At 33.6% G+C, this 13637-nt stretch overlaps 1 protein-coding gene across 1 annotated transcript in view; it reads right to left on the minus strand.

Annotated features, from left to right (window-relative positions):
* Nucleotides 1-884: 884 nt before the first annotated feature.
* LOC128983996 (protein disks lost) overlaps nt 885-13637 on the minus strand; it is a 66733-nt gene continuing 53980 nt past the window's right edge. The window contains exons 13-16 of the mRNA XM_054403277.1: nt 10019-10152; nt 8024-8189; nt 4883-5157; nt 885-1607 (exon numbers count right to left, since the gene is read on the minus strand). Of these exons, the coding sequence (XP_054259252.1) occupies nt 1452-1607; nt 4883-5157; nt 8024-8189; nt 10019-10152 (731 nt within the window). The 3' untranslated portion in view covers nt 885-1451. The remainder of the gene's footprint in view (nt 1608-4882; nt 5158-8023; nt 8190-10018; nt 10153-13637) is intronic.

Genomic DNA, 13637 nt, shown 5'->3' on the forward strand with positions numbered 1-13637 from the left:
TAAGTGCTTACTATCCTGATTTCTCAATTGATTCACAAAACATTTTTTTGTTGCCAGTGAATATAAACAGAAGATTTGGCTAATAGCTGAAAACTGGACCCAGCCGACCTTGATCATTGGGCTTACAGTTAATGGTATTAGTAAAAGAAATTACAGTACATTTTAAGCGAGGGGTCTTAATGAGAAATTCCTATAATAATATTAGTCTTTTGAAATACCTTCAAACTTTGAACCTAGGCTTTTATTTAATCACATTCACATTTCAAAAATTAAATATATATTAGCCGTTATATATTTGTTTTTATTTGTAATTTCTTTAACTTTTTTTTCTAAATTAACCTTTTAATTCTTATTGTAGATTTTTTATGTTTACCTTAAGATAAAAATATTAGTTTTGTCTCTGTAATACAGCCATACAACATACAAGAGATGTTAATAGATTATTGAGTTTTGCCACTATAATCAATGATGGGTGTGAAACTGTTTTTAATACATAGGAGATTTAAAGAGCCACTTTATTCTCTTCTGTATCCATACCCCGTTGTAAAGCGAGAGTAAAACAACTATAGTTACTATTAAGTTGATCCACAGACTAAAAATACTTACTTCATGATGGGTAGCCTCTGGACCATACAGCAACAATAATAATGGTTTAATTTACCTTTGTCAATTTTGTATATTTTGTAATTAACCTTTGTCACATACGTAAGGACCATATTGACAAAGGTAAATCAAACCATTATTATTAAAAATACTTAAATGTCTCATCTACCTGTGCAAGTAACACATGACATAAAGGTAACACATGCTCAAGCATGCGTCTCAAACCCAATAAGCCAGGATAAAAACAATACAGTTTAAATAATATTTTATTGATTGGTAGTTTGGCTTGAGTATTTAAAAAAGTCCAAAAATACATTATTACTAATAATAGCATATTACACAAGCCTATTACTAGACTTTGTGTAGTCAATATATTTCGTATTAAATTTCAAATACGATTGTCAATAGATGCGATTAAATACAATATTAATATTTATTTACAAACATTCTTATATAGATATTTCTAAATATAAACAATTTTTACAATTACAATCAATAGTTAAAACTTAAACCACTAATAAAAATACATACAGAGTAGTTAAGAATAAGTATTCAAGAAAACAACAGTATTAAAACGTATAAGTAGGATATTTGACTAAATACCACGCAGTTTCATAGTTTTATCAATCAAGAATGCAATACCAAATACAATTCACATACTCATATGAAAATAAAAATTGTTGATGAACTTCAATGTTGCATCTTAATAAGGTTCAATCAATTGACACAAAAAATACAAACTAGAAGTAATTGCAACAATAGAAGATTGAAATATCCAAAGCCTTCAAGAAGGACTAAAGATTTTGATTATCATGTTGTAGCTGTATGTTATAGAAAACTCATCTTCACTAATCTTGTATAATGTCTGGTCTTGCCAGGTCTTCAGTCATTTCATTCACCCACTCCAGCATAAGCACAAACTTGGGTTTATGTTTGTGAATCGGATCTCGTTTGATTTTTTCCAACATTGATGACAAACATGCTCCCATTAAAGTGAGAACCATCTGAAACAATGTTACAATGACTAGAACAATTAACACAATGTTTTCGGACACAGAGATTCTTATAGTTGGCTCGAGCAGTTTTTATGTATTGGTAAATTGGTAAAATACCCCTAAAAAGATTATTGTGTGACAACGACAAAGCTGTAAACAAGGTTATGTTTTTAAGAAAAAGCGTTTAGCTTGGATTAAAGAAATATATAGGATGGAGAGGATACAGCTAACTGACCTGAAGAAAGGTTGCAGACGAGTTACAGCACAAATAAATTATATACACATAAGAGACCTAACGCTTCCTGGACGGGTGATGGATATATCCACCTAAGTCTTTGGCGATAAAGGACGCGGATATATTCGCTTATGGCTTTTCATGTTCCGGACGGGAAGCGGTTATATCCGCCTTCACTTCAGACAGACTGGCAGGTGCTTGAGCAGTAACCAGATGTTTCACGGTACCAAGGCGCCACTTTCCTGCTCTCTCCATGGCTGCGCTCTCTCCCACACTCCCCCCTCTCCCGCGCCTCCAACTCTCCCGCGTACCACGCACCTCTCCTGTGCTCCCCCTCAACATTTCGCGCTCAACACTACGTTGTCTTTATTTATTGTTTACATATTGTTCTTTATTTATTGCCTAACGTTGTCATGGTCATATCTTCAAAGACGGGTGGCAGATATATCCGCTGCTTTCCTACTCAACCGCGGATGGGTAGCGGATATATCCGTATAGTTAAAACAACTAAAAAATTATTTTGACAGTATGAAGTGTTCCATTGTTTCCATTTTATGTATACTGTGTTCCATTTTATGTATACTTGTATAACAAAACACAAATAAGAAAAATTAATTTTTATTTTTTCCCATAATTTTTTCCCGTTCTATGTCACATTTTTTCCTGTCCGGGAAGGGTTGATATTTCACCTCTTTCAGAGGCTTCTTCAGAAGTAGATGGCAGTTACAAAGACAACATTAGTTTAAAATAAGATTGTCACAGTTTGAATTCAAAATGTCTGACAGATTATCCAACTGACACAACAAAAAGGACTAAATACATACATTTTGCAAAAGAGGTAAAATATTAAGTTTTTTGTGTGTATATAATTTATTTGTGGCTCGTCTGCAACCTTTCTTCAGGTGATTTAGCTGTATCTTCTCCATGCTTTATATTTCCTTAAAGCTGGATATAAGAAATTTACATCCAGGTTTGTCGTCTGAATTTTTTGCAATTCCATTTCTGGTATCAACCGGAAACCAAGGAATAACATAGACTGGGAATAACTATACTATACACGTCATAGGCCTTGAAGCCCACTTTCAGTTTCACATTAGGCCCTTCCTCTCTCAGTCAGCTACTGGAGGGTATTTGATTTGTTATTCAATAAAACCAAATTAAAAATATACTAGAGGACCCATGCTGCTCCGCAGCGTTAAAATAATGATTATATCCGAGAAATAATCAAATTTATAATTTTTTATTGAGTAATACGGTATCTTGAGCTTAACTGATTCAAACAATCAATAGCTCAATTTAAAACCTATAATTTACTGATTATTTTGTGTCTAAAACATATAGAAAAACAGGAACAATACTGGAGCCATTGATTTTTAACCATATTAAAACATTATGAAATATAATTTTTATATTGGTTATTCACCTTGCATTTGCTTGAAACTCGTCGGATTTGAATAACTTAAATGAAAGCCAGTATTTAACTGAAGGTTCTTAGACTAAAATATATGGGATTATAAATCTATAACTGGTAAAGGTACATCTTAATTTGAAGTAAGAAATATAAAATAAATCAAATTATGTGTTCTGGTCGTGTAATACTGTAGGTAAATATTTGTAATTGATTGATGGCAAATTTGTGCGTGCATACCTTCAATTTGAGACCTCAATCATGAAAATCGGTCGGGTAGAAGAGCCAAACGAACTCGGCAAAGAAAAACCAAATTTAACTTCCATAAGAAATACATGGGGAGCAAATTTTCATTTGCGTATACACCGAGTGGGATTATAGATAAATATATGTCGATGCTTGATGGTAAATCTGTGCGTGCATACCTTCAATTTGAGACCTAAATCATGAAAATCGGTCGGGTAGAAGAGCCCAACGAACTCGGCAAAGAAAAGCCAAATTTAACTCCCATAAGAAATACATGTGGAGCAAATTTCGTTTACGTATAAGCCTAGTGGGATTATAGATAAATATATGCCGATGCTTGATGGCAAATCTGTGCGTGCATACCTTCGATTTGAGACCTCAATCATGAAAATCGGTCGGGTAGAAGAGCCAAACGAACTCGGCAAAGAAAAACCAAATTTAACTCCCATAAGAAATACATGGGGAGCAAATTTTGTTTACGTATAAACCGAGTAATACTATAGATAATTATATGCCGATACTTGATGGCAAATTCGTGCATGCATACCTTCAATTTGAGACCTCAATCATGAAAATCAGTCGGGTAGAAGAGCCCATCGAACTCGGCAAAGAAAAGCCAAATTTAACTCCCATAAGAAATACATGGGGAGCAAATTTCGTTTACGTATAAACTGAGTGGGATTATAGATAAATATATGCCGATGCTTGATGGCAAATCTGTGCGTGCATACCTTCAATTTGAGACCTCAATCATGAAAATCGGTCGGGTAGAAGAGCCAAACGAACTCGGAAAAGAAAAACCAAATTTTTTTAATATATAAGATTTAGGATATATTTGGTTTTAGAGTTGAGATACAATTTTAATGTTTACAAAAAAAAGGTTTTTTAATCGAGAGCCTGAATTAATTAAAAAATTTACTATATTTTTAATAAATATATAACTCAATCAAATCAAACAATTTGTCTGTGAGAAAGTTTCACGTTTCTCAACCAGACGATTTTTGTCAATGAGAAAATTGTAGGCTAAAATATTTCAAACATATTTCTGTTAAAAATAAAAATTAAAATTTGGATCAGAAAGTGACCATCCTGTTGCTTGGAAGCTGTGCACTATAAGTCACACACTGCTTCCTTCACCACAACTGCCAACCTATGTTATTCTTCTGTCGCTGATATCGACTAAAAACTTTAAGGTTTTACTATACGCTCCCTTCAGGATCATAGAAACTTTAACGCATCTGGACTTTATTAAGAAGGATTTAAAAACTACTATGTTATAATATATTGAAATGATCAAGCAACATTGGATCAATAATTTTTATTATTTATATTTTATATTTATCAAATAAGCTTATGTATCTACTTTAAAGACTATATAATGTACAACGAGCTCACAGGAGGCCAGTCAAGACGGAACAGTGCCACACACTGAGTCTCCAACTGGCTGGGAGTGAGCAGTGGGGGAGAGTGTTTGAGCAGTTCTACCAACACGAGAGACAGCTGCTCCCATGACTCCCGGGCAAACTGCGCACCTCTCTGACACAGCAGCAGTGTGTTACGTGCAGACATGACACGCTCCAGCTGACTACTGCCCTGCGTACTGCAGACACTCCACAGACCACACAGCTGTGATATAACAGCAGAGGTCATTGTCCATGGTGCATACGCCACTGTAATGTACAACAAACCAGATTAAGTTAGGTAAAGAACCTCTGGCTTGTTAAATATTCTACCTGTGGTAATGTGGGGTAGTATGAGTGTAAATGAAGATACCTGGGCCCTATATACCTTCCTCTTACCACTACCAAATCACGTACATTTCCTGTCGTTATTCCATTCTACTGCAAAGAAACTAACTACTTCGTCAAAGTGCACAATATTACCTTAGCTGCATATCACAGCCAGCTTTTATGTTATTTAATATATCTAATTATAATATAGTGAACAGAGAAATAATTATATATCTGGACTTATTCTGATTCGTGAAAAGTAACTAGATTTAGCAAATGTCAATTCTAAATTTGGAATATTGATTACCAAACCACGACCATTGGTGAACCTAATAAATTACATAATTAAAAATAAGTTTGCCCTTGCCTTCACCCTTCCCCAACCCCTACGAACTTATCTAGACATAGTCTTAATGCTAATACTTATCCGGGCTAGTTGAACTGTTGCTGGGACCACGCACGACACTACTGTACTCTACTCTTGCCGCGCGTGCCTGCCTCGGTGAGACTGCGCGTGCACCTAACTGTGTCACGTGAGTTGCGCTATTGTACTTGTAGCGAGTCGCTACATACCTGTGCTACTGTGAAACTTGACAAATCTCTACTCCCCTTCCAATAAGGGGTCTGTGGGTCTCGTTTTAGGTTAGGGCCAGGACAACAGTTGGGCCGTTAATCTATGGAAGGTTTGGGTCAAAAATACAAGGGCAGTTCAGAAATTAAAGAACATTATGGAATAAAATAAGTAGTTTTATCATGACAAATATACACTTAAAATCTATAAATTACAGTTTGCCGTTAAAACATCAAAGACAGATTTTTTGTTCGGTACATTGCATAAAATGATGAAATCTTTGGTTATTTTGAAGTTTCGTAGCATAAAAAGGCCAAAATGAGTCTTATATCTCTATTTCTGTTTGTCTGTCATGCCGAAATGCCAATTTACATGGCCTACTCCAAGAAAACTAGAGTACCGATCAAGATTCAAATAGTTTTCCTGTATTCACTAGATTGGTGAGAACGTCTTTGGCTATTGAACCATAGCATAACAAAACAATAAAAAATAACAAATGTAAATAAACCCAGTTTTGTGCAATTTTTTTTTAAATATAGTCGAACCTAGTTTGTACGAACCTCGATAAAACGAATTCCTCGATAAGACAAATTTTTTCAATCCCCTTGAAACTTTCATATAGGTTATTGCTAAAAACACCTCTATACAACGTAATAATTAAGTTAAAAACCTCAACAAGACGAATTTGTTTGTGACATGGGCTAGGACTGATTAACCTCTATACAATGAATATTCTTAGCACAAAACCTCTACAAGACGAACGTGACCTCTATAAGACGAACTTCTCATAATCTTAACCTCCTAGTACGTAGTTTTCAAAACGAACAGAAGCTTGTCTCAACATGAAACCACAAACCATCCCTCCTCCTTCCTCATTCATTGTTTGGAGAAACCTTGGAGCGAGGAGAAACCAAAGGTAAGAAGAATAACAGCAGCATTAAACCTCGATAAAACGACCCTCTTTATTAAGAATACCTCTATAGAACGGATTTTTTCCGTACCCCTCGAAATTCGTCTTATAGAGGTTCAACTGTACCAATCATCTGTTCAGAGGATATATCATATGTGAAATAAAGATCAGTTGTTAGGAGGGAGATTCTTTCTTCAAACCGCCAGTGATACTTTTACATTATAAGTGGTTTACAAATGGTGAATTATTTGCCAATCCCGTTTTTTAGGCACATCTGAAACAGAGGCGAGATAAATAATAACTTGTGACTTGCGCTGTGTTTGTACTAAATATAAAGTCTAGCCTTTTTATCAATGATGTGGGGAAGTCTCTGAATTCAAAGTTCCTCCTTTTTAAAGATGATGTCAAGATTTACAGACGCAAGTATCTTCAGCTGAACATAATTTTGAACTGCAGGAAGCCCTTGACTCAGTAGTCGATTGGTAATGGAACTCAATGCATCTAAATGTACAGTGATGTCTTTTGGAAGATCTTGGGATCTTCTAACATATATGTTAGATATTCTGAGTGTAAGGATCTTCTGAACATATATTTATATATACATGTATATATATATCTAAATATATAAAACGCAAAGCCCTCACTGACTCACTCACTCATCACTAACTCTCCCACTTCCCATTTACCTAGGAGGCTGAAATTCGGTACACCGATTCTTTGGGCATAAAATAGGAAAACTAAGTAGTTTTTGTTCTGATCGGGCTTTCGGGCTCTGCCCCAGTGGCTCTGGAGTTTTCCATGTTAACCTTGTGATCTTTCATATTTAAAAGAAATTAATGAATCTTAACAGCTGTTTCAATTAAACAAGTTGGTTCTGTTGTATGATGTTCAATAGCATTGAAGTTACAAGGATTACCAACAGGGTGCAGCACTATTATTATTTTTTTATTTATGAAAACATCTAATTTGCAACCAAAAGGTGAGTGAGCGTAGCGAACGAACTTCAACCAGGACGTGATTGAACCATGTGAATACTTATGAAGTTAAACGGGGCAAAGCCCGCGGGTATAGCTAGTATATATATATATATATGCAAATGGGTTAATATGCTCCTCGGATAATATGACATTTTCATTGTTCTGACCATGGTCCAGGTCCCATAGAGGATGGATTAGCGGGGTTGTACTGTACATGTTTATACAATTTTTGGAGCCCTAAAACTACTGCCTTATCAAGGGATTGAAAGTAAAAGAACAATAGGTTGCTAGTAAACTAAACAAATTATACAATCAGAATTTCTAATGAAGTGACCACTCATTACTTACGTAAAACAATACACAAATCCACGGTGAGTGAGAATATTGTTTGTTCAGCAGCAGCAATTAAATCACTTCTATATCTCACAGTGTCCTGCACTCGATTTACAAGGGCTATCACTTGTCCTTCACTCATATCTGAACTTCTCCTCTCTATACATTCACACAGCTTGTCCTGGAAATATTCATCACACAATAGTTAATAGTTAGTTTTATCAGCTTACTGCAAAAGGAAATAATCATGAAATTAACAACATATGAAAGTTAAAGTATAAAATAAGACCCGCCACCACAGCAAACCTGCAGACTAAGCAAATTTCTGTTTGCCTGGTTGGATTATCTATTACTAGGCTACTATAATACCTTAAAAATGGTGATTTCACAAAATGGATAAGAAAGTTGAGTAGTAATGTAATTTAAGTCCGAATGATCTTCAAGGCCAATTTATTGTCCTTTTTATCTCCATTATTATTTAATAGTTTTGTTCCCTGGAATCATAATACTTGTACAGTATGTTCAATGCTTAACTTAAAACTGCAAAAAAATATTTTTTTTCTTTTTACAAACATGTTTATTCTTCTAAAAATAATACCAGAAAACAGACTTGGTTTATCCGGCCAAACCGTTATCCGGCCAGGGGATTGGTCCCGTGGTGGCCGGATATGAGAGGTTCTACTGTAATATTATAAATGTGAAATTTTGTGTGTATGTTTGTTTGTACTTTTAAAATGATAAATTATATGCGTTTCAGAGATCGACAATTTTTGTCGATTCGCCATACTAGCCTCACGTAAAAATTGGCTATTTAGAAAATTGTTTATCAGCTGTTGGAATGTATTATGACATTATACATTATACCAAATGAAAGTTTACTTCCTCCTTGTTGCAGTGGTATCACTTGTCTTTGCTAAAAACAAAAATTACGTCTGCTATGATTTTTTGAAATTACTCATCTTTCACGATTTCACAACAGTGGGGGTGGGGAGTTTGAGAGTTATTTTCATTCAAATTTAACTCATGAGTAGATCGATATACTTATGTTATAAGGCTCATTCTTAAAATAAAATGAAACTTCAGAATCTCACCTTTCCATTGGTATAAGATTTATGTAATTTCACCGACTATAACTGTACGTAAAATACAACGGGAACAAATTTTGTTGGTTGCCACTTCAGCAATACAATTTAAGATCGACATTTTTTGTCAATTGGCCACTCGTAGGGTTAATCGTGTAGACATCATCATCGTAGCCCGTGGTCACAGCATCATCATTATTGTTAACCGTGATCCTGGCCTAATCATATTCATGTAGGTATGATCATCGTCTTCTCATGGTCACAGAAACAACGTCATCTTTTTCCGTGATCCCAACATAATCTTGACCAACTTCCACGGTCTTGTAGACATTATCTTCGTCTCCCGCAGTTAAGGAAAATCATAATTGACCCTCACGATTGTGGCTAAAGCGTGAATTTTTCGATCCCAAAATATTCCATTGCAATTATAAATCTTGGCTCAACTCAGCCTATTTTCTGCTAAATACCTTAAATTTCGGTAAAAACCTAATCATCCAAATTTTTGAATGAACTATCCTACTTTCAAAACTCCTACTTTTTTCCCAATGTATTATTTTAATTGGAGTTCTACTGTATATGAATTTTAACTATACAGATAAAAGTAAATCGGTTCCGGGCCTAGGCCTTGCCATGAGACCTACGGTAAAGGCTTATTCCCTATATGGGAAATTCATTAAAGATACAAACTAATAAACTGTAATGTATGGTGTCTCAACTTTAAAGTAAACAAAAATTCCTGGGCTGGTTGGATATTTTTAAACTTGGTAAAGAAATAACAAAACAAATCGTAACTCCAAAAGTACAGCATTATTACCAAAGATGTGTTACTCAATAGTATTTAACAATTGCTTGGATAAAAAAATATAGGTTTTTAATGATTTACTTCCTTAAATGATTAATTTTCCCTTTTATTATGATGTGTCTTTACCTGCAGTTCAATAATCATATCAGCGGGTGCCACAGCTGAATCTCTATGCTCTACTGTTTCTCTTCCTTTTGATGGCTTTATTAAATCAGTAGTTTGCTTACCTTCAGGAGTAGGAATTAGTTTTGAGAACACATCTGAAATTATATCAATATGTTGTAAAAATTAATGATATCAAAGCTAGTTATAATTTTGATTTGAAGCTAGTACAAAATTTCCTACACAAAAATATATACAATATGACAATATACAATATGTACAATATACAAATATGTACAAAATATATACAAACATACTTGGGTATCACCAGATGGGCATACTGTAAACCAGATTGACCATGTCCTAGTAGATAAAAGACACGCTCAGTTACTCAGGTAAGAAGTCTAAGGGAAGCAGAATGTGGCTCCGATCATTATTTACTTTTGACTAAAATAAGACAAAGGTTGAAAATAGAAAAGGGAGACAAGAACAAAGCAAAAGAAAGAATATTTTTTGAACCAAAAAAGATAAAGGAATACTAAATGGAAATGAAGAACAGATTTTCCATATTAACACAAGATACGGAAGAGGATGTACAAAAAGTTTGGGAAACCATTAAGGAAAAGCTCAACGAGTCAGCTGAAAAAGTTTTTGAGATAGGTAGGATTGTTAAAAAAACCTTGGTTTGGAATGCCAAAAACTAATTCAAGACAGAAGAGGAGCCAGAAAGAAAATCCTAGCAGATAACATCCCAGAGTTAAAGGACAGACATCAAAGACTAAATAGAGAAGTAAAAAAAAAAAAAAAAAAAAAAAACACTAAGAAAAGAAAAAAGAAAGTATGTAAACAACACCATAACTTGAGCAGAGCAGGATTACAACCAAAATAACTCTAAGGACTTCTATAGGTTCTTCCAAAAAGGTTTAAAACCGAACGTAATAGTTGTGGAGAATAGGAATGGATCAGTAAAATGTGAGCCGACTGAAGTTTTAAAAACTTGGAAAGAATACTTTAGTGAATTATTGAATTGCAATAAAGATGTAACATAGAGTAATGAAGATCTAGTTCTGGCAGAGGAGGAAGAATTATCAGGTACTGAAGAAATCCCTTGTACTGAACCCACAATACAAGCAATATAGGATGTTTTAAAAATATTAAAAAATAGCAAAGCGACTAGATCCCAAAAGAGTTTATTAAAAATGGAGCAGAAGAACTATTAATTAATATACAAAAACTGATTCTACAAGTATGGATAACTGAAAAAAATACAAAAGAATGTTCTGAAGCTGAAGCATTTGTAGTTATGCTGCACACAAAACTAAACTGCACACAAGCTAGAAAGCAAGAACTATAGACACATCTCTTATAAATAAAACATCCATACATACAATATAAAATAAAATAGTATCTAAACTTGTTCTAAACAGACTTAAATGTCATGCAGAAGAAATAGTAGGAGACAACCAAACAGGTTTTATGAAAGGAAGATCAACAACGGACCAAATATTTATTATAAAACAACTAGCCTCAAAGTACTGGAAATATAACAAAGATATATAATGATCATACCTTATATATTCATTTAATACCCAAATGAAGTTGGTTCATATGTTTTGGAATAGATAATCAAATCATCTACAAAGTTAATCACAAATTTAAACTTTATGTCTTTCAAAACTTCGTTAAAGATAACTGCTAAGCAATGAAGATCCTAAATGCAAACCATACGGAATTCTACAAAATCTCATTTGTGAAAAAGGTGTTACAAAAGCAGTATAGTCTCTACAGTTTTCACTAAGTTTGATTTGGTGGAAACTATTACATAAATCAATTAGACTGAAATATTCGCTTCCTTGCAAATAATGATAAATGTCATTCATATCCCCGATAGGATAATTTACTCTCTCTATCTTTTTATTTAATTCAGAGTAGTTCACCACAAGTCTATATTTATCACTATTAGGTTTTTTCACTAGGAATGTTGGACTGGCATAGCTTGATAAGGAAGGTTCTACAATTCCCTGTTGAACTAAATCATCGATTAAATCCTTCATAATTTGCATTTTATGGGGATTGAGTTGATATGGTCTAAGGTTAACAGGCTCCTTGTCTTTAAGCTTGATTTCATATTCAAAATTTATAGCTTCACCTATTTGATTAGTAAAAACTTTTGGAAAATCTGAGATTAGTTTTGTAATGTCTGTAGTAGCTTTATTGCATCCAATTTTAATTTTACAGTTCTCATTAGCTACTATTACAGAAAAATTTGACACAAACTCTACTTTATAATTAGGTTCAAATGCAAAGTAACATTGATCTTGACTTAAGTTAAGTAACATTTTACTCCTCTTGATGAATTCAGCTCCTAATATAATGTTGCAAGCTAGATCTTTAGCAATGATAAACTCTAAATTCCAAGAAAACTTATTTATCTTGATTTTAATTTCACACTTGCCTATTAATTGCATTTTAGTATTAGCTGCTGTTTTACAAAAGATTTCAGGTTCGCATACGTTACTGATAACATGGTACTTACTTAACTTGTTAAACAATCGTTCACTAATTATGTTTACTGAGCTACCTGTGTCAATTAAAGCATTTTCAAATAGATTTGGTTTAAAACATACTTTAACAGTTGGTAGAATACTATAAAATCCTCCATTTTCCTTTTTTGTAATAGAAATTAATTCATTCTTAAACTTGCACTTAAATTGTTTCTTCTCTTGGACATTTAGATACCTTTTCTTCCTTTTAGAATTAAAAAATACTCTAGTTTTATTCTAGGAGAGCTCTTGTTTTACTTTTGCGAATCCGAAGCTCTCCCCTGAGCCTCGTTTTTTGTAAAGAACCTTGATGACTGATTTGGGGCATGACTATTACCATGGGTATATAAGGAAGGTCGATTTATACTTCCTTATATTTCCTTGTCGATTTATACTTCATTTAAGGAAGTAAATCATTAAAAACCTATATTTTTTTATCCAAGCAATTGTTAAATACTATTGAGTAACACATCTTTGGTAATAATGCTGTACTTTTGGAGTTACGATTTGTTTTGTTATTTCTTTACCAAGTTTAAAAATATGAATGCCTACTCATAATGATCATAGATTTTAGTAAAGTTTATGATTCAATAAAAAGATAAGAACTGTGGAAGATTATGAAAAAGCATGGTTTACCAAACAAAATAATTCAACTGTCAAAAATGTGTTTAAATGAGTCCAAAGGTAAAGTAAAAATAGGAAAAGAATATGCAGATACATTCAACATAAATACTGGAGTAAGACAAGGTGATGGTCTATCACCACTACTACAGTAGACCCCCTCTTAACCGACCCTAATGGGACCGGACCTAGGTCGGATAACTCAAAAGGTCGGTTAAAACGGGCAATCCCTAAAATCATAACATAATGAAGTGCTATTCATTTGGAATTATATAATCATTATTTTGTAATCATACTTGCATTATTTATGAAATAAACTACTCTTATCTCCTTTTTCGTATTTTGATAGAAAAGTAAAAAAATAAACACAAAACACAACTAAGCCAAATAGGCCTACTTTCAGCGGAATATATTATAGTAGGTACTAGGGAAGAGTCAATAAAAATTCCCATTTTAATAACTTTAGTACTGTAATGTAA

This window comes from Macrosteles quadrilineatus, unplaced genomic scaffold (genome assembly GCF_028750875.1).
Source record: "Macrosteles quadrilineatus isolate MER2022 unplaced genomic scaffold, UCM_ALF_1.0 Scaffold_2__2_contigs__length_208266976, whole genome shotgun sequence".
NCBI lineage: Eukaryota > Metazoa > Arthropoda > Insecta > Hemiptera > Cicadellidae > Macrosteles > Macrosteles quadrilineatus.